Below are 21,562 nucleotides of genomic sequence, written 5' to 3'. Positions count from 1 at the left end.
TGTCGTGAAAAAGGTCACGTCGCTTCTTCATGCACAAATGGTACCTTATCCAACCCTATTCTAATTGATGATATCTATTCTCTTGGAAAGGATAAGGTTGGCAATGTGTTTGCCAAATTTGTTGGTGCTCAAAGTGGTGTCAAGAAAAGAACCATTTGGGTAGCCAAGCCTATTGTGACTAACCTCTTAGGACCCAACTTGGTTGGGGACCAACTAGCTCATACTTGATCAATAGGTGTTGTTGGAGGTCTTTGGAGACTTGGCTACATTATGAAGAATTAAGGAGACTTCATCATTCTTATTGTCTCAAGCCAAGTCATTCGGGTTATCAAGTTTCTATCTTATATCCAGTGTTCCTCCTTGCGGTAACTCGTGCTTAAATTGTTTACTTGAAAGTTATTTGCCTGTTAGCATCTTGTGATTTTGTACCTTGCATGTGCTTGTATATGTTGTGCTTCCAATTTGCTTATCTTGAGAAATCAAGTATGTGTATGTTGGTTTGCACATCATGTACGTGTGTGTTGTGTGTTGAGCCTTTTTGTATCTTGTTTATTTCTTAGTTGGCTCTCGTGTGATATTAATGGAATATCCCATTATGGGGGAGTGATTTTCTTTGTGCACCTCACAATCCTATAAATGTGTGTACATGAGTAATACCATCTAGTATTGATATTTCAAGATTATCTAGTCACTATGTGGTATGTCTTCTCATGAGAAATTCAAATTCTAAATAGTCCATCAATTATCTCTTGTTGGATCCTTTTATTTGCCTCGTGTTTATCCTTAATTGGTATCACATTATGGGGGAGTAATATGATATGTGTATATTACTAGCCTAGAAAATGTGTACATTTGAGATATTGTCACCTAGTGTTGATATTGTAAATTATCTTGTTCCTAGGTGGCATGTTAGCTCTACACATTGCTATTTGCTTGTGTTTGGTGTGAAGGTGATGTTGGATATCCTTGCAATCTACCACCGGGAATTATTTCCAAAAACTTATTGTCTTTTGACAATTGGTACTCACTTGTGTGGTAGAAATTATTTATCATCTTTACATTAGCCTTTGCTTTTATTTGCCTTATCTCTTGCCTAGGATTGTGTCAACTCCCATTGTATTCCATACCACTTGTGGGTCTTGTTATTTCCTTGAGCTTGTCTATTGTTTGTATAGATATAGTGAAAGTGGTGATCCCATCTTGTGCTTTTTGTATTCAAATGCAAATTCTCCATAATGCACAATGCTTGGGGGAGCTATCCTATTTTTCTTAGAACACTCACCTTGTGATCCTTTTCAAGTGTGTGTTGGTGGAATGCAAATCATTTATTTTGGTACTTTGTGCCATCATGAAACTTTGTAGAGCACTTGGTTTGTTTGGAACCATTCTCTCTTTTGGGAGTTTGACATTTTTCTTTTTGTGTATCAATGGATATCTCATTCCTTGATGTATCGTTTAATGATATCCTCCAAGTGATGATTTATTCATTTGGTATCCTTTCTTCACTTGGCATTTCTTTTTCTTTTGGTATCGGTTCTTGAAAGTCTTGAGCATGCATATTAACTTCATGTAGTTTCTTTGGCATGCTTTCCTCTTTGACCCAATATATAGGGGAAACTCCACCAAGTCTCAAATTGGATGAGATGTGCATGTAATTCATTTTCATATCTATGTGCACATATTTATGTGGAGTTTGTCCTATGTATTGTTGGTTCTCTAACTCTTTAGTCCCAATGAGTTTGGGTACCATTTTGTTTGTGTTGTTGTTCTAGGAACAATTGGAGATGCATTGGACGCTCGGCTCGCTCACAAGGAAGGTGGTGTCACCACGTACTTATTGGATTCAAGCTAGGATGATCAATGAACTACTATCTACCCTTAATTGGTATCTACTACATCCTTCCAATGATATCTCAGTAACAAGCATCTCTTCATGCATTCTTCCTTGCTTTCAACCTTGTGTAGGTTGCATCTTAGCATGATATTCATTCCATCTTGTGATACTTGTTTCCTTTCTCAAAGCATCTCAACAATGATCTTATATTACTAGTTGTGATGTCTTTGATGGTTGTGTAGTAGGAATTCATTTATATACAATAAGACCATATCTAGCCATGTGTTATGCTTTCAAGCAAATATCTTATTGGTATATTTATGATTTCCTTGTGGATATCTTGTTCTTTCCTTTTGTAACTATTTCGTGTGTATATCTTTCTTTGTAGATATATATCATCATGATTTCGTCTACCTAGAATCTTATACACTTGAGAGAAGTTGCATATCTAGTTGATATCCTTTCTTTCACGTCCACCTTATCTTTCTTATGTTATTTCTTTGGTGGCTCCATGAAAGCTTTTGCCTTGAGTGTGTGTCTTATCTCATTGCATCTTAATGCACTCTTGTGTGGTGAAGATTATTTTCATCATGCTTATCTTTATGAGGCTTTTGCCATCTTAATTGGTATCCCTCGTCTTGATGAGGCTTTCATCTTCTATCTTCACCATGGGTTGTCACAAGCATAGGTTCTTTATATGCTTATTAGTAAGCTTGTGAACCCATTTACTTGTGTGTGGGAATGATAGGCCTTGCACTGTGTTGCCTCATTCTTTCAAGACTTTATTGATGCTTAATGCTCATCCGTACATTAGTCTTCTCAAGTGCATTGCCTTGACTCACACACATCATTTTGGTTGAGCCCATTCTTAAGTTGCCTCTTTCATTTATTGCTCAACCATGGGTTTGTTACATGTACTGGGCTTAGTTTCCTATATGCTCACTTGCACTTGTTGTAAGTTTCTATTGATTTTGGGGGAGCTATGCTCCTATTTTGTGCACTTTGTATCCAAATACAAAAATTCTTATGTGTGCACAAATCATGAGGAGCTTCTCTAGTTTCTTTAGAACACTCCTTTGCTCATTTCATAATATCCTTTATTCATGTAGCTCGTAGGATCTTTGGTCTAGTTGGTTCAATTGATATCCGTTGATTGCTTGCTTCAATTGGTACCTTTTGATTGCTTGATTGCTTGTGTCTCTCTTTGTTATGTCCTTGTGGCATATCATTCCTTTAGCAATCTTGGTGCCTCAATATAGTTGGTCTTCCTCCAAGTATTACTGTTGGATATGTGTATTGCATTCCGCTCTCTTGTTGAGAAATACACAATTTATGGAGGACCACAATCTATATTGTCCCTCTAAGCTTTTCGCCCATTTTGGCAATCGATGCCAATGGGGGAGAAATTTCAGAGAGTTTTGTGGAGAAGTTTTGGTTTATGTTTCCTTAGCATTCGCATCTCCTACGCATGCATTATTGGTTGTTGCATTGCATGGTGATGCATAATTCCTTATATAAACTCTCTTGAAAGTGATTGTCATCAATTACCAAAATGGGGGAGATTGAAAGGACATGCGGTGCTCCCATGTGTGGTTTTGGTAATTGATGACATTCTCTATGGACTAATGGTTGCATTGAGTTATATTTGAAGTATTTTTCCATAGGCATTTCTTGAAGTCCATGTGTTGGTTTCAAGGAGTTTATGGGTTGACCAAGGTGCTATTAAGGAATTATCCAAAGATTGGTCATGTGAGTGTTGAGCTTATTGCAAGCATGTCTTTAAGAAGAAGATTATGTGATCATTCATGTTTACCTTCAAGACATCATCCAAATGAAGAGAGTTGGAAAGATTAAAGGTTGATCAAGACTAAGTCAAGAGTGAATCAAGTTGATCAACTCATAAAGAGTAGAAGATGTACCGAGAGGGATCAAGTGATCCCATGGTATGGTAAGCATTGTCCATTTCACTTTGTGTACTAACCCATGGTCTATGTGAGAGTCTATGTGGGGTTAGGTACGTGTCCATGGGCTTGCGTCAAGAGGATGATATCATACAACCCATGGGAAGGATGACATCAAGTGGTGATCGTCATCAAGATTGCCGTGTGCAAGTTCAAGTGGAGAATCACAAAGAGATCAAGTGCTTGAAGCTTGCCATCCATTGTGGTGTCAATGGACTTGTGAAGATGTGCCTAAGAGTGGCTCACCCATAGTGGAGTATGGGGGAGCAATCATCTAGTCTCCATTGACCCAACGCAATCAAGAAAGGTGGTCCATCTTGAGGAGGACAAGATCGTCATCATCTAGCTCAAGTGGATCATGTGCAAGGCAAAGGTTTGCCCTTGATAGGTTTTCTATTTTACCGGTCTCATGGTGGTAGTTGGGAGACCGGGTTATAGGATCGATAGCCATACTATCAAGGGGGGCTCTCAAGTGAGTAGCTTGATCGTATCGTTCGTCGAGAGCTCAAACCATTGCATCCTTGCATCATGTTTCTTGGTTCTTGTTTGGTTCTCTTTGTGAGTCTTAGAGCTTATGGTCATCTTGATGACAAGCTTGAGTTCATCGAAAACGGAGTTTGCATGTGTCTTCTATGATGTTTTCGGTGTTGGAGGTTTTACCGGTCTTATCCGAGGAAGGGTTCTCACCATTTTCTTTTGGGCCTTTTCTCATTTGCTTCTTATTGGCATTTCTATCAAGATTGTGTTAGCCCTTGTTGCTAGCTTTCCAACAAACTTGGTTTCGTCGAGTTCGGAGTCCGTTTGGAGAAGTTATGGCTGTTTTTGTAAAGGCTGTAGCGGTACTACCGTGGCTAGAGCGGATGTAATTTTTTACTACCGCTCCAGAGCAGTACTACCGCGGCTCCTAAGTGGTAGTACCGCTCCGGACCAAAATCTCATGTTTTGCTCAGCGGAAGTAGGCACGGAAGTATTTTTTTTGTACCGCTTGCAAGCAGTAGTACCGCTACCATTTGCGGTAGTACCGTGAGGTCGAGCGGTAGTACCATGAGGACGAGCGGTAGTACCGCTCCGGCGGTTCTACTGGCCTTTTGCCTCCTCGCTGTTGTTTTTCAAAGGGGTACTTCCGCCCTAGCGGTAGTACCGCTCCTTGGAGCGGTAGTACCGCTCTGTGCGGGCTGTGAGCATAACGGTTGGATTTTTCCCCATCTATAAAAGGGGGTCTTCTTCCCCAATGAACCCAATCCTTTGAGCTCGTGTTCTTCCCCCATTGTTGACCTTCTTTGAGCTTGCTAACTCTCAATCCCTCCAATGATTCTTGCTAGTTTTTGAGGGAAAAGAGAGAGAGGAGATCTAGATCCACATTTCCACCAATCCCTTTCTCCTCTATGTGAGGGGAACCCCTTGGATCTAGATCTTGGAGTTCTTGGTGTTCTCCTTCTTGTTCTTCCTCTCATTTTCCTCCCTAGCATTAGTTGCTTCGGTGGGATTTGAGAGAGAAGGACTTGGGCACTCCGTGTGCCCTTGCCATTGCATTTGGTGCATCGGTTTGAGTTCTTCATGGTGATACGTGGAAGTTACAAGTTGAGAAGCTTATTACTCTTGGGTGCTTGGTACCCTTGAGCTTGTTCCTCTTGGGTTCTTGGGCGCCCTAGACGGTTGGTGGTGTTCGGAGCTCAATCATTGTGGTGTAAAGCTCCGGGCAAGTATCGGGGTCTCAAATTAGGTTGTGGAGATCGCCCCGAGCAATTTGACGGGTACCGGTAACCGCCCCAAGGGTTGCCAAAGTGTACGGGTTAGGTGACCGCCCCCAAGGGTTGCCATTTGTACGGGTTTGGTGACCGCCCTCAAGGGTCCCTTAGTGGAATCACGGCATCTTGCATTGTGTGAGGGCGTGAGGAGATTACGGTGGCCCTAGTGGCTTCTTGGGAGCATTGTGCCTCCACACCGCTCCAAACGGAGATTAGCATCCGCAAGGGTGTGAACTTCAGGATACATCTTCGTCTCCGCGTGCCTCGGTTATCTCTTACCCGAGCTCTTTACTTATGCACTTTACTTTGTGTTAGCCATATTGTTTCTTGTCATATATCTTGCTATCACCTAGTGGTTTATCTTGCTTAGCATAAGTTGTTGGTGCACATAGGTGAGCCTAGTTGTTGTAGGTTTTGTGTTTGACAAATTAACCGCTAGGTTTATTCCGCATTTGTTCAAGCCTAAACCGTAATTATTTTAAAGCGCCTATTCACCCCCCCCCCCTCTAGGCGACATCCACGATCTTTCACATACAAAGGCCAGATCTGAAATCATGACACTTGGTCCCTAGTGACAAGCATTAAGCATAGCAAAGTCATATCAATATCAATCTCAGAATATAGTGGACACTAGGGATGAATCCCTAACAAATTTGACAATGATTAAATAAGAAATCTCATCCAGATCCCATCTACCTCCATATGCCTACATAAGATTACTCATACATGGATGTGAGCATCATGAAATTGTTGATGGCGAAGGGTAGGTGATACCTCTCTTCGGTGCCAGAAACGGACTCCCGATGAAGAATAGGAGGCGATAACGGCTCTCTGTCATAAAACGCGATAAATATTTTCTATGATTTCTTTTCGAATATATGGGAATTTATACGCTGGAATCGGGCAAGGTGGTGGTCAGGGGCCCCACACGGCCACGTGGCACAACCTAGGGAGTGGTCGTGCCACCAGCCTGTGTGGCTCCCTAGTGGCCTCCCTCAGGTACTTCTTCGCTCCATAATTCATTCCAAAATAATTCTCCAAAAATCCCCGTCCATTTCTGAGCACTTTTATTTCTGCACAAAAACAACACGATGGAACTTTGCTAAAAACAGTGTTAGTCCATATTAGTTTCATCCAAATCATGCAAAAAAGAGGTTGAAACAAGAGCAAATGTGTTGAAAAATAGATATATTGAAGACTATCAACAACATGAAACTATGCTTTATGATTCATTGCGGCACACGACCACTTTGCTAGTACTTAATAATAACTGTTAGTGAAAATCTACCATGCGAAGACAAAGGATGAATGAATACATTGCTCTCCACAAATGTCCAAGTTGTTATAAGGTGTACTCGATTGGAATTTGTAGTCACTTCAAACCTCAAAGGCATGTTCACCTATAATGTGTTGAATCAAATCGATGACATCTGAAAGATAGAGTGATCCATATGGGCAGGGACAATGTTCGTACCTAGACGTCGAAGAGATGAAACAATGGAAATCCATATGGGCGGTCCAAGATTCCTCATAAAATGAAGATTGTCTTGTGGCGTTTTGCTCAAGACTATTTACCAACTAGAGCTCAATATTTATGTCGTCAGGTACCTACATCCGAGCAATGTTGCTTTTATGCCCGACTTGAATCACTTGAGCATGCTCTCCTATTTTGCCCATACGCTAGAGATGTTTGGGATGCAATCAAGGATACTTATGGTATTAGGCTCAGGCGTTATGATTTACTGTCAGCTAAATTATGGTTGTTTGATTTCCTAGCTCGTTCTTCGGATCATGATCGCACAGTTTTGGCGATGACCTTGTGGCACATTTGGGTGACCTGAAACTATTGCCAGGAACAACCCCGAAGCTGCACATCCTCGGCGTACAACTGAGAAGATCAATGCGTATGTGTATATGATTCTGCAGCATCTGTATCACCTAGCCGCTGCTCACATGCATGTTGCCAATGTGTCTTCTATAGCTTGGTCGCCGCCAGCAGGTACTGTTATTTTTAACTCCAAAGCTGCATTTTTTCTTATTTGGTAATGTCGAGTATTGGTGTGGTTGGCACAGATTATGAGGGACGCTTCGTCGTAGCATGCAATGAGCCAATTAATGTTGTTTTGGATCCTGAGATGGCCGAGGCTTTTGCCCTTCGGCGCTTGTCCCCTTTCAAATTGTCGCCCTGTGGTAGCCCTTTCCCGCTCATATTTTCGGAGAAAAGGCCCAAGGCATCTATATAAGGGATAGAACGGCCACCGTAGCAAAGGAGGGACTCCTGCGCAAACCCTAGTGCCATTGCTAACCCCCAAAGAGCTTCGACTCATCTTGTAGCTCCAAGAGCACTGTCCACAAGCGATACAACCAAGAAGGAGTAGGGTTTTACACCGCACAGTGGCCCAAACCTAGGTAGATCACTGTGTCCTCGCCTCGCCTAGCTCGTAGCCAACCCCGAGAGCTCGAACGAGGGGTTTGGAGGATTTCCCGTGGCTCAGAATCAATCCCCCGACAAGGGGCACCTCTCGCTGGGGAAGAAATAGCACTCCTTTTCTCTAATCACAGAGATAATTATGGAATTAAAGCACACAATAAAAAGCAAATAACTGTGATCTGTCCGTTTCCAAATAGACTCAACACTAATTTCTGCCCGGTAGCTAAAATAACGAAAAGAAACGCCCCCTGACCCTCTTCCAACCCCTGAATCGCGCCCCTCAGATGAACTTTCCTTAATTTTTGAAATTCTGAGATCCTCCTATAACCAGTAGACCGATTCCCCTTTTCTTCCCATTTCCTTTTCCCTCTCATTTCTATCCCTATTCACTACAGGCGACCGATCCAGCTCCCCTGGACAGGTGGGATCAGGCACTCCCCTCCAAAAATCAGATGCGAGCTCACCTGAAGATCAACTCAAGATTTCCTCCGCCCTCTCCTTCAATCTTTCCAGACATCATCTTCCGATCCACGCAATCCGAAGGATTTGCCTCGATCTCGGCCTAATTTATCCCCACTCCTCTGCATTGAAGATGCCCCCGGTCACCCCCATACCTGCTCCTCCCTTCACCGGAGATAGCACCGGCGGCACCGCCGCCATTCACTCCCACTTGGACTTCGTCGCCGCCAGATCGCCTGGGCAATCGCAAGAGCTCCAAGGGCATTTTAGCAAAAGTTGCTTCTAGTCTTCCGATTGCTTCTCCCTTGTCCAGAGACTTAACTCTACAGCATTCGACTGGTGTTCAATCGGCTCGGTGGTGGCTGACATTAAGCTGCTCACTGGTGGCTTCGCCTCCATGAAGTTTAAGCACGTTCATCAACATTGTAATGTAGTGGCTCATTTATTAGCTAAATCATGTATGTACTATGTTAGTCCTAGTATTTTCCATTTTGTTTCGGATTGTATCGGGTAACTCTGTTTAATTATTGTTTGATTAATAAAGCCGTTCTCCCTTAAAGAAAAGAGTGATCGAGCACAAGATGTCATGAAGGTGGAGGCTTAATGGTGGGTTACTAGGCACGTGCTCGCACAAGATAGAACGATCATACCACTATGCAAATATCAATACCATTGAAAATGGTTGTTGTCAAGAGAAGTCAGATATAAAATGTGTTCGATGTCCATATCATAGATTTAATGATTATAAAATTTAAGATTTTCTTATTGATCATGTTTGATTTGAAATAGAAAGGTTTTAAGTTGTAAACTTTTAAAAAAAATATGTACGCCTCATAATTTCCCATTTCTCACTCATTATGTAATTAACCGCATAGGAAATGATAATATAAAAAAACATATAGAGGCCACGACGCTTGTTTAATATCATCAATGATAAAGTGAAAGTAACGTCACGGCTAAACTTATGCCACTTGATCGAATGGCCGCTGCAAACCGTGTAGTACTAGTCAATAAATTCATGGGTAAAATAGCAAAATAATAATACAGCCTGAATCCCCGTGCACGTAGAGTAGAGAACGCGAGAAAAGATTCCTGCTCCCCGGAGGGCAGTTCGGACATTCCTATAATTGGCAGGGAGGGCCCTGGATTCTTTCACTTCACGCACTAAAATCCACACGCCGCGAACGCACAAGACGCAACCCAACCCCAACCCCAACCCAACCCTGCCCAGAATAAACACGCGACGCAACACAGCGAGATTTCCCCAATTCCTGCTCCTTGCTTCTCCCTCACGCACGCACGGGATAATCTTCCCCCTCCCCCCCATATCCGCTTTATTAGCCCGCGCCCCGATCGAAAATCCACCCGCCCTCGATTCCCCCCGCCCCAAGCACTCCGCTTCCTCGAGCTCCCGATTCCTTCCTTCGCCGCCCAGGAGCCCCCCGAATGCGCCGGCTCCATCCCGCCGGGACCAGATTCTGACCCCAAATTCGCTTTCGTCTCCGGCCGGGATCCTCGCTCGCCCCCGGCCGCCGTCCAATTCGGTGTGGATAGTTAAGAGGCTGTGAGCTCCGGCGTTTCGATTCGAGCTCGTCGGAGAAGGGAAGAGCGTCTCGGACTCTGGCGACCATGTCCCTGTCGGCGATTTCCCTCTACACCGCCCCGCCGGGCGCCGCCTACTCCTCCTCCTCCGAGTTCGATCCGGGCTCGCGCGGCTCCACGCCGTGCAGCACCGCGGCGCCGCCCCCGCCGGCCGCCTCCCACCGCGCGTCCGCCGGCGCCGGCGCCGGCGGCCTCTCCTGCCTCTTCTCCTCCCCGGCCGCGGCCGCCGCGCCGCCCCGCGCCCCGGCGCACGACGAGCTCGGCGCGCTCTGGCACGACGGATCCGACGACCTCAGCTTCGGCGGCGGCGGCGGCGGCTACTCCCACTCGCCCTCGCCGCTCAAGTGGCGCGACCTCCACCACCACCACCACAGCCCCGTCTCGGTCTTCCAGGGCCCGTCCTCCTCACCGGCCTCCCGGAGCCCGTCGTCGGCGTCCTGGCTCACCGGCCTTGAGCGCGACCGCCTCTTCTCCGGCTTCGTGCGCAACGCGCTCGGCTCCTGCATCGACTACGTCCCGGCCACCAGCCCGCGGCCCGAGGTCGGCGGCGGCGAGCTCGCCTTCGAGCTCGACGAGAACCTCGCGGGGGCGAGCCCCGCCTGCGAGCCCTACGCCCAGGAGCTCCTCGCCGGCGCTCAGGCCCGCCACCGCATCTTCCACGAGGAGCTCGTAGTCAAAGCCTTCTTCGAGGCCGAGAAGGCCCACCATGGCCAGGTGAAGCCCCGTGGCCCGATTATCACTGTCCCCTGTTCAAAAATTTCTGAATTAATCGCTAAATCTCCTTTGGTTTGTTCTTTGGTTCTGTGATTAGACGAGGGCAAGCGGCGATCCATTCCTGCAACATTGCGTGGAGACGGCCGTGCTGCTGGCCAAGATCGGAGCGAGCGCCACGGTCGTCTCCGCCGGGCTTCTGCACGACACCATCGACGATTCATTCGTGGATTATGATCACATCTTCCACATGTTCGGTGCCGGCGTGGCTGATCTCGTGGAAGGGGTACATGTTCCTCTTCTCGTGGATTTTGTCCATTGTTTAGAGGGATTCGGATAATGGGTTTGGTAGCTAGCGCATTCGTATTCTTTGGTATCCTCAAGCTGTTGGCTGGATCTACTGCAATTATTGTGCCCTAAATTATGATGGCCTGCAGCATGCCTCACTATATTTAACGCAAATGATCATGTGCATCTCCCTTTCACCTCCATTATCTTAGCATTAGCTAATAAAAACTGTTGGATGAAGCCCAACGTATATGACTTCTAATATGTGATAACAAAAGTTGTGCTATGTTTACTCTGTTCCTTAATCTGTGCTTTTGCTTTGATCATACTTGCAATAAACTGTCCAAACGAATTCAAATCACCACTAACAATTTATTTGACTTCAGTTTTATGGCATGGAGTATGGGTTTCAATCTACCGTTTCATACTTTTGGTAGCTCGGCTGCCATGTTCTAATCTTGCAAGCTGATAGTTTCTGCCTAATCTGTTCAGGTTTCGAAGCTGAGCCACCTGAGCAAGCTTGCTCGTGATAACAACACGGCAAGCAGAACTGCTGAGGCAGATCGCTTGCATACAATGCTCCTTGCAATGGCTGATGCACGGGCTGTTCTAATAAAGTTAGCAGATCGTGTGCATAACATGAGGACCTTAGAAGCCTTGCCTTTGGTCAAACAACAAAGATTTGCTAAGGAGACCATGGAGATCTTTGTGCCTTTGGCCAATCGATTGGGGATTGCTAGCTGGAAAGACCAGCTGGAAAATCTTTGCTTCAAGCACTTGAACCCTGAAGAGCACACGGAGCTATCATCGAAATTCGCAGAAACCTTTGATGAGGCGCTAATCACATCTGCTGTGGATGCACTGGATGAAGGTCTTAGGGAAGCAGGCATCTCATATCACAATCTTTCTGGAAGGAACAAAAACCTTTACAGTGTTTACTCCAAGATGCAGAAGTATGTACTGCGTACTTGTTTGCATTATATATGCTTGCAAAATATAGTGATGAACCATTGTTTTATGTATGTTTGCTAATTGGTTTTGGCACATTACCAGGAAGAATTTGACAATGGATGAAGTCCATGATATCCATGGCCTGCGCCTCGTGGTTGACAAGGAGGAAGATTGCTACCGAGCACTCGATGTTGTCCATAAACTCTGGCCCCAAGTCACCGGAAGATTTAAGGACTACATATCGCGGCCGAAATTAAATGGGTATGCAGCTTAACTTCAATACATCCATTCAACCTTCGGCCATTTCGCTAGAGTTTGCGCTGATTTGCTTTGCTACAGGTACCGTTCATTGCACACTGTTGTCATGAGCGACGGTGATCACACATTCGAAGTCCAGATCCGCACAAAGGAGATGCATCTACAGGCCGAGTATGGGTTCGCCGCGCACTGGAGGTACAAGGAAGGCTCGTGCAGGCACTCCTTCGTGCTTCAGATGGTGGAATGGGCAAGATGGGTTCTTACGTGGCAATGCGAAGCATTGAACAAGGAACATTCGTCGTCCCAAGTAAAAAGCGATGCCATCAAACCACCTTGCCCGTTTCCCCTTCATTCGGAGGAATGCCCTTACTCGTACACCCGCCAATGCAACCACGACGGACCCTTGTTCGTCATCTTGCTCGAACATGACAAGGTGAGAGCCCAGTGTTCGGTCGATCGATCACATTGCTAATGCCATCATCTTCAACGCCGATCATCTTCAGTTCCAGCTATTTGACAATGTTCATCCTTGTGGTTTCAGATGTCCGTCCAAGAGTTCCCAGCGGGCTCGACTGTAATGGACCTGATGCACCGCGTGGGTGCCAACAGCCCAAGGTGGAGCCCCTACAGCATACCCATGAAGGAGGACCTGCGGCCGAAGGTGAACCACGAGCCCATCAGCGACCTGGGAAGGGCGCTGAGCATGGGGGACGTGGTGGAGCTGACCCCGGCCCTCCCCGACAAGTCGCTGACCGAGTACCGGGAGGAGATCCAGCGCATGTACGACCGCGGCGGCTTCGCCCTCGCCGCCACCCGCAGCGGCAGCGGCAGCGGCGGCTCGAGACGCCGATGACCCCGCGGCACTCACCGCAGTGTTAACAAACAAGCTGTTGTACGATGATGTTCGAGTCCAACCCATTCAATTCGTTGTAAATACATACAGACTACATAGTCTAATTCTTGGCGGCCATGACGAGGCGCTGCAGGATCACCCCCGGATGCAAGGGGGGCGTCCACCAGCCTTGGCTGCAAAATGTGTACACTACCAGCATGCAGAGCAATGTATAATATGACAAGAGTCGTTCAAGTTTGATTCGGCTTGTGCTTGCCAGGATCTGTGGAGAGGAGGGATTTGGGCTGTTTGTATTATTGCGATGAAAAGATCCTGTGATGGAATTCCATGCCGGGTGTGCAGCTCCAGAACCTGTGGCCTCAACTGAATCTTCATCTTAATGAGAGCAGCAGTGACATCAGATTCTTGGGCCGGTGCCTCCCTTCCTGCGAATGTGGACGAGAGGATCCTGTCGTGTCCGGTTGCGGTGAGGCGTATGTTTCCGTGGAATCGTCCCGTCCAGGGTAGGATGGTAGGGTGCTGGGAGGAGGAGAGAGACCTCTGGCATGAGTGAGTGCGTGCGGTGTGGTGGCCAAGGCGTGAATCTTGGCCCGTGGGCTCCATGGCCACCACCGCTGTCTGTATGTACGCGTGGTGCGCAAGGCTGTCTGTGGTGGCCGACGGGCGTTTCTCTTCTCCCGCCCGCCAGCAACGGTTGGTGGCGGACCGACGGCCAGCGGCACCCGTCGACGGGCACGTGCCGGTCAAGCGTTGACGCCTCCCTGAAACTCCAGCGACGGTTACGTGCCCCTGGTCTCGCTGACCCGCCGTTGAGTACACTAATCCTCCACAAAAAGGACATAAGTTTGTCCACTAATCATCATCACCACACTTAAACCCGTACCACCGTGTCCGTCGTGGCGTTCCCGCCGTACGCCAAGATAAGGATTGCTGCTACTGGCACACGCGTCCTCAGACCGGACTATCATAAACCCCTTTCCAACAACCAAAAGTAATGCAACACTAAACAGGTGCCGTTAGCCAAGGTTGAAGGCAAATTCAGCCGCTTCTAAACCCAGATATTATTCCTGCGCGAAACGACACGCCGAGCGCCAGTCAGCACTACCAGATATAATAATAATAATAATAATAAGAAGAAGAAGAAGAAGAAGGAGAAGAAGAAGAAGAAGCCGTTGCCTTGCCTTGCCCCCTTGCCGACTGTAGGCGAAGCATGAAGGTGTTACCCTCCCTCCGCCCCTCCTCCCGACCTCCCGACCTGGCGTCTACGTACGTCTCCTTTTACGTCGACGGCGACATGTCGACGGTTGTGTGGAGTGCTGGAGGGAACCGGCACGGCGGCGACGACGCCGCCACTTGGGTCGCCACTTGCGTCGGAGTATCTATCTACGAACTAGTCGGCCCCACGTGGGCCGTGTCCGCTCCGACGTGGACGTGTCCTTCCCGGTGCGTGTGGCAAGTGACAAAGATCCTGTGGCGGACCGGCCGGGGTTTTGCGTCCATCGCGAGAAATTTCGCGGGCGTGGCAATGGGGTGTGCATCTACGACTACGGGTACATGCGTGTGCGTGTGTGTATTGTGCCTCGTGTTGCGAATACCGAGTTTGACCGTGGCCAAACTCAGCCAACCTGTTTTTATATTTGTCAGCTACCATCTCCGTTCTGCTTATTGGTTCCCATTGTATTTCGTGTCAAATTTTGACCATAAATTTAACTAACAAAATGTTCGTACATGTCAACTAAATTATATCATCAAAAACTATATGCAAATACAAATCTAATGATATAGTTTTTGTTGACATGCATTAACATATTGTTAGTTAAATTTTTAATCAAAATTTGGCACACATTACAAAAAGGACCAATAAACCAAGACGGATGTAGTAGTAGAGAGTCATTTGGGATCCAAGGTTGAATATTTTACCGTTTGGTCTACTGACTACTGCATTGGGTCTGTGTGGGAGCCTGGAATCATTGACAAGAAGGAAACTTTTTTCTCGACGGGACTAGAAGGAAACTTGGATGCATCTAAAATACTAGTATGCACTGCCATTTCATACACATGTACTACCGCAAATGTAAAATTGAAGAGATATAAAATTGTAAATGCACCCTCATTTTCTTTTTTGTAAAACGGAAGTCAGTTAGGTCGGCGAGGACATAAGAGAAAATAATAACATATGATCGTCCCTGTGGTCACTTTTCGACTGCTTGCGTCGATGTGGTTTCCATGCATCTCCACACATTCCAAACAATATTTGCACCAATTGTTGCCGAGATCTCAGTCGCACAAAAGCGATATGCCTTGTACCTATTGCCATCATTGACCACCCTTGGCTGCCTTCATTGTCGCATCAACATGGGGGAGTTGCTCGTGTCCATGCAGATGCTATTGTTGGATGACCATGAAGGCCATTGACGAACGCTATGCCCCATCACTGGGACTTCTGGCATCGCAGTCTCGTCTTCCCTAAGCTACTAAGGCATCCAAGGCCCATCATCATCTACCCTCTTGTTGTTTGCTCATTCTATCATAGTCATGCCCTATTACCACCACAAGGAGGGTGGATGTCAGAGCCTATGTCTTTGTTGTAGATCAAGGGAGGAGGGGATTGGCTTTTGTTTGGTTGGATGGTTCTATCCAAAGGGACAGGGATGTTTAGAGGGTAAGAGTTGAAATCTCGGGTTTGTGGTAAGTTTAAGGTTCGTGTCGGGTTTCTAGGAAGCATTGTTCTTTGTACTGGAAGTCGATGCACATTTGGCAGGTTGTTGGAATAATTTTGTCCAGAAGGCCAGAAGCTGATGGATTCAATTGAAACTTGTATCTCGGAAGGTTGTTAGTTACAAATCATTTGGTTGCACTGCCTTTTTTAATCTACTTCTCTTGATATGATGATGGCAATGCAGAGCTTTTCTTAGCATAACTAGTATTGTATGCCAATACCGCGCCATTTTTTATTTATAAAAATGATTATATGCAGATTGCTATGTACATTGATATAGGGAAAACATGAAAGTGCAAATGATCTAATCCCTTCGAACCATACTAGTTGTCACTGATTTAGTATAACTTTGTACTAAATCAGCGACAATTAATATGGATCAGAGGGAGTAACGAACTTTGCATGCGTTCTTTCAGACCATGTCTAGCACTGTTGCTGAATATGGAAATGTATGACTTAAACATGTTAAAGCAATCTTCGAGATCTCTTTCCCCCCGGTTAAAGATAACGTTATTCCAAACATCCCATAGAGTCCAGCATCCATGGATTAAAGCCTCCTGGAAGCATGAAAATGTTACCCCTCTGCCTTGCCCCAGTCTACCTATTTAGAGAGATCCAAGTTCAAATCCTTATTGAGTTTACACCAAAACATCTAACAAAAGTCATGGAGAAAAGAAGCGGATCATAGCTTTGAATGTGTTTTAGAGCGGATCATAACTAGGACCTATGGCCATAGCAACTTTTTCCTGATATACAATATACATGGTGTTTGTTGGCCTGGATGGACATCACCGAGACACATGGTCATAGGTCCTAGTTATAGTAGTGCAGTAACAGATTCTGTTGCCGCACATTATAGGAAACTGTCAAGAAGCAGGTTCTGGTGTTGTATAATTCTATTAAAAAGAAGCATATTATTTGAGTCGATCACCTCCAAACTTGTCCTATTAGATGGGCTTCTAATGAGGTTGAGATCTTCAAGTGAAACCCAAAAATTAAGACAGGAGGTGTGAAGTTTGTATGAAACTTGGAAAAGGAAAGTGGAGGGGATGATATGTGGATGGGTATAGGAGCCACTCATGGAGGAAGACATCACTAGTGTGGTGGGAGGAGGAAAGGTCGAGGAGGAAGTTCTGCCTTTCTTGTCGAAATATGTTGCATTCTTCGTAACAAAACAAAGTTAACATTCTAAATGTAAATTTTAATTTTTTTTACAGTGACCTAGACAAGTAGGATGTGCTTGTTCATTAGGCCAATTAACATTATCAAGACCAACTTTACCATTTTTATGTTTACAAATGTATTTTGAATTTAGTTACAAAATTTATAAAGTGATTTTTTTAGGCAAATTTATAAAGTGATTGACATATATGTAAATGCCACATTTTAACTGGGCTTCTGACTTTTTTAGAGTTGGGTTTCCATATGTGTGACTCGAAGTTTGACAAGTACAAAACATCTGATGATGGATGTGTAACCACAAGAACATATATATGACTCTATGAGTACTCCAAGCATTGGAGTACACCCATCAAATCGATCTATTTTGGCATCTCTAGAAGTTGCTACAATATGAAACGTAATTCACAACACTTAAAGTAAATATATATATTTTTCGAACCCATACTCCATCTATAGCTTGAGAAACAAAAAAAAGAGACAATTCTAGCACTAATATTATGAATAGACCGAAATCATATTCTAGTTTAAAATAGTTATTATTCACAATTATATTTGTCCTTTCTATTTCTAGATATGTGTTTCAAAATTGTATTTGAAATTTTGTGACTTGATGAATGTATGTTGTTTGTGTCAATACATTTTTTACAGCGAAAGTAACTTTTTGTTGATCAATTAGTAATAGATCCATTGCAAGCTTAGGCCTTGAGTCAACTGGAGGTTCTACAAGCCATGGCTAAGGATATATTACACATTAATTTCATTAGCTTGAGCATCCGTTATTTCATTAGCTTCGTGGAACAATGAGAGTAGGTTACCTCCGTAAATTCACGGGCTAGCTGCGCACAAACGTGAGTGAAACATGAGAATTTCTCCAACTCCATAATATTAAAAAATCATGATACAAATATATGCACATTAATAGATAATAGAAAATGTTAATCTATGTCTATAATATTAAATTTATTAAAACAAAAAAATATAGTCAAGAAAGAAGATCTAGCATATATCTAAACTCTATATTTACTAACAATGTAATCCTTCTTGAAAAGAACATATCTTTACTTTTACTATTATTGAATATCAATTAAATATCCTAACTTAATAAGAATTTTGCGGGAATGATTACTATTTCTTGTCTTATTTTTAGATTTATAAATCTACTAACTAAGACAATAAAATTGTTCGTCCTCCCACCCAATAAAGTGTTAGGATTCATTTCAATAAAATCCTATGGAATCATAGGTTCCGCCGTTGTCACTATTTCTCCTTACTGATTGAAGCTTCTAAAATTCTATTCTGAATTAAGTTTCTCAGTTTCATTAACACGGGAGGCTACTTTTCTTCGAAATACTATCTTAGAAGCAATCCCCCATGAAAACAAATCTTAGAAGCGTCGGACCTGGCTACTTTTTAATTTTTTGAGAGAGCGGACGTGACTACTTGAGAGCACCGCTCTCGTGTGGCTGAAGGTTGAATGGGCCCCTGGGGCGTACACACTTCACGTTGGCATACCGGGCCAGATTCCTACCAGAAAATGCAACTGGGCCAAAAACATTTTGTTCCTTTTTTTTGCGGATAGAAAACCATGGTTCCAACATTCAAGTGTTTATGTGTTTTAATAAAGTTTGGGTGTTTGCAAAAATATTTATATATTTTTATACAGTTACAAATAAATAAAAGCCAAAAAAATAAACAAGCACCTAATAAACATTATGAATGCTATTTGATATTATTTTAAAATATTAGATTTTTTATAATCACAAATATTATGTTAGTTATATGAATACTTTTTAAACTAATACTTGTATATTTTTTGTTAAATATATTACAAACATTATGTGAATAGTTTTTATTTAATATATGAGCTTATTTTTATAAAACTTTCTGAATTATATGAACGCACATATTCAAACTTTAGTTTTTTTACTGTGAATAATTTACATATTCTTATAAAATTCTAAGAAAGGAAAAAAAAACTAACATATTGAAAATGGGCCGCGGTGAGTGTAGACCGTTTAAGTTCCATGTACGTTTTCGACTGTAAGCCTTTATGCTTGGTTATAAGGTAGGGTGGCTAGCTTTGTCCACTTGATATGACGATGTCACCTACACTTGGGACGCAATGGTCATAGTGACATTTCAATAGTTTTTTGTGAGATTTGGTATTAAATTAGGGGGCTTTTGCAAAAATGTGACGCCCTAGCCAATTCAGTCACTAACAGTGGGCCCAGAGCAACGCTGTCATGCCACGCAGGCATCGTATACACGCTATGACAAGTACTGGTACCCGTTTTGGTATTTTTCAATCTTTCGGCACCAAAATGCACATGATGTGCAACTTCATGTACCACCAATGCATTTACCTTTTTTTTTTAAATCTGAATGCGTGTACCTTATTTCCCCCTCGAATGTTTTGCTAATTTCTCAAAAAGGGAAAATGGCTTAAATGTTCATCTAAGAAACCGAATGTTGCCGGGCAAAATAGAAACCTACAATATCAATAAGCTAGAAACTGTTGGTCCATTTAGAGCAAAGGACAAGTTTTGGCATTAGTTTTCCGTATTTTTTAACTTTCGGCAACAAACTGCACATGGTGTGCAACTTCATGTACCACCAATGCATTTACCTAAAAAAAGTCTGAATGGGTGTGCCATTTTTTTCCTGAATGTTTGCTAATTTCTCAAAAATAAAAAATGGGTTAAACGTTGGCCTAGAAAACAAATGTTGCTAGGCAAAATGAAACCTACAATATCAATAAGCTAGAAGTTGTAGGACCATTTAGAGCAAAGAATAAGTTGTATCATTAAAAGAGGACACATGAACTTTTCTACTCCCTCCGTCACGGTTTAGAAGGCGCGCTTGGAAATTCTCTAGGACCTAGGTGATTATCTATTGGTTGTGAGATGGGCTAGAAAATAGCATTCACACTATGCATGCATATAGAAATAGTACTAATTAGCTACTACACATAAAAGCAATGCGCCCTAAACCTTATTTGTTGTGAAAACACACGCAAATTTAACTGTGCCTTATAAACTGTGACGGAGGAAGTACAAGCTTAGGGAATAACAAGGAATATCATATCCATCAAGAGAACATATTAAAAATTAAAGCCCTGAGTTCCGTGGCTCCGATTAGCTTGAGGGTTAAGTTAACCTACATTGTTGACTTTATTTACCGACATTACTAACATGGACCAAGGCCATATCATACGCGTTTCTAGCTAGCGGGCACACGAATCCACATCGATATTTGAATTACCAATGGTTATGCATTAAAATCCAGCTATAAAGACAGAAAAAATGAATTATTTCATCAATTTAGTGTTGAGGAAAATCGACCAGCTTCGAAATTCAGCTCTCAATGAATTCGCCCATGGCATGCTTCACATCCAAGTTTATACTCACTCCAGTTTGACTACCATGTTTGGCTTGTATTTTTGGAGCGGAATTGGATTTTAAGTAGCGAAATAGTCCCAAATAGGCCACAAAGTTGCACTAATAGAAATTTATTTCAGAGTTCTGGATTGGAGGATTTGAAGGATAATAAATGCTCGATAACTTGATTTTAGTCTCTTTAGTATTTGGATCCAAGCATGGGTGAGGCTATCAAGTTTTAGTCCCATTACTTTTAGTCATGAGACTAAAACGTATCCAAGCACCCTCTTTGTAAATCTCTCGAAGATACTCATTGGGTAGGGTGTGCGTGTGCGCGTTCATAGAGGTGAGTATATGCGCGTATGTGCGAGCGCTTGCGTCTGTACCGTGTTAAAAAAATATCCAAAAGTTAGTAAGAAATACGTAGATTATGGAATTATATAAATTTCCAATAAATAAATAAATATTGCATACGTATGTGGATAAGCCGATAAGGCGCCGCGCGCCCCTCCAGCTCGGACGGGGCTTGCCTGCGCCCCCGGCGTGCGCCCATCGGTGCGCCGCTGACACGCGTCACCCATCCATGCCTCCCCCTCCCGTGGCCCTTTTTAGCCGCAGAAAAAAAAACCTGAAAATACCCATCGACTAGTACAACGTTGCCCCGTCGTATTCCTCACCTCTTTCACTTCCCGTAGAAAAAATGCTACTGTAGTACTGCTGCGTTCTTTCCCCTCGAGAACTCAGACATGGAGCAAGTGTGACGCCCGGATAATTAGACTACAGTAATCCCAAGCTAATGATGCCACGTCACCTCCATTACTGTGATTAAACTCACGTTGATTCGAACCCGATTCAAATTCAAATTTAAAACATAGGCAAACAACAAAAGTTTTCAAACTTTAAAACTAAAATGTTCGGAGTGAACTAAATAATGCAGCGGTAATTATGGTGGAGAAACCTAACTTTAATAAAATGTTTAAGTGTTCAAAATAATTAAAATTGTAGGTTAAATAATAAAATAAATGCCTTTTGAATTTTATAAAATATTAAACTATTTTAGTTGGGATAAGAATTAATGTGGCAGTAGTTTATTTAAAAGTACCAATTTAGGTGTTAGTGATAATTTTTACTAAAACTAAAATAAAACAGAAAAGAAATAAAATAGAAAAACAAACTAACAAAAAAAAA

General features: G+C 43.6%; 1 protein-coding gene across 1 annotated transcript; it reads left to right on the top strand.

Annotated features, from left to right (window-relative positions):
* The first annotated feature begins 9,624 nt into the window (after window positions 1–9,624).
* On the top strand, window positions 9,625–13,354 carry LOC119301559 (probable GTP diphosphokinase RSH3, chloroplastic). Its single transcript, XM_037578545.1, has 6 exons — window positions 9,625–10,749; window positions 10,847–11,032; window positions 11,527–11,987; window positions 12,088–12,246; window positions 12,325–12,676; window positions 12,785–13,354. The coding sequence occupies exons 1-6, from the start codon at window positions 10,063–10,065 to the stop codon at window positions 13,094–13,096; spliced, it is 2,157 nt and encodes a 718-aa protein (XP_037434442.1). The 5' UTR covers window positions 9,625–10,062; the 3' UTR covers window positions 13,097–13,354.
* Window positions 13,355–21,562: the final 8,208 nt, after the last annotated feature.

This window comes from Triticum dicoccoides, chromosome 5A (assembly GCF_002162155.2).
Source record: "Triticum dicoccoides isolate Atlit2015 ecotype Zavitan chromosome 5A, WEW_v2.0, whole genome shotgun sequence".
Taxonomy (NCBI): Eukaryota; Viridiplantae; Streptophyta; class Magnoliopsida; order Poales; family Poaceae; genus Triticum; species Triticum dicoccoides.
Note: the sequence above shows the minus strand (reverse complement) of the source record. Positions and strands in the feature narration are given on the sequence as shown.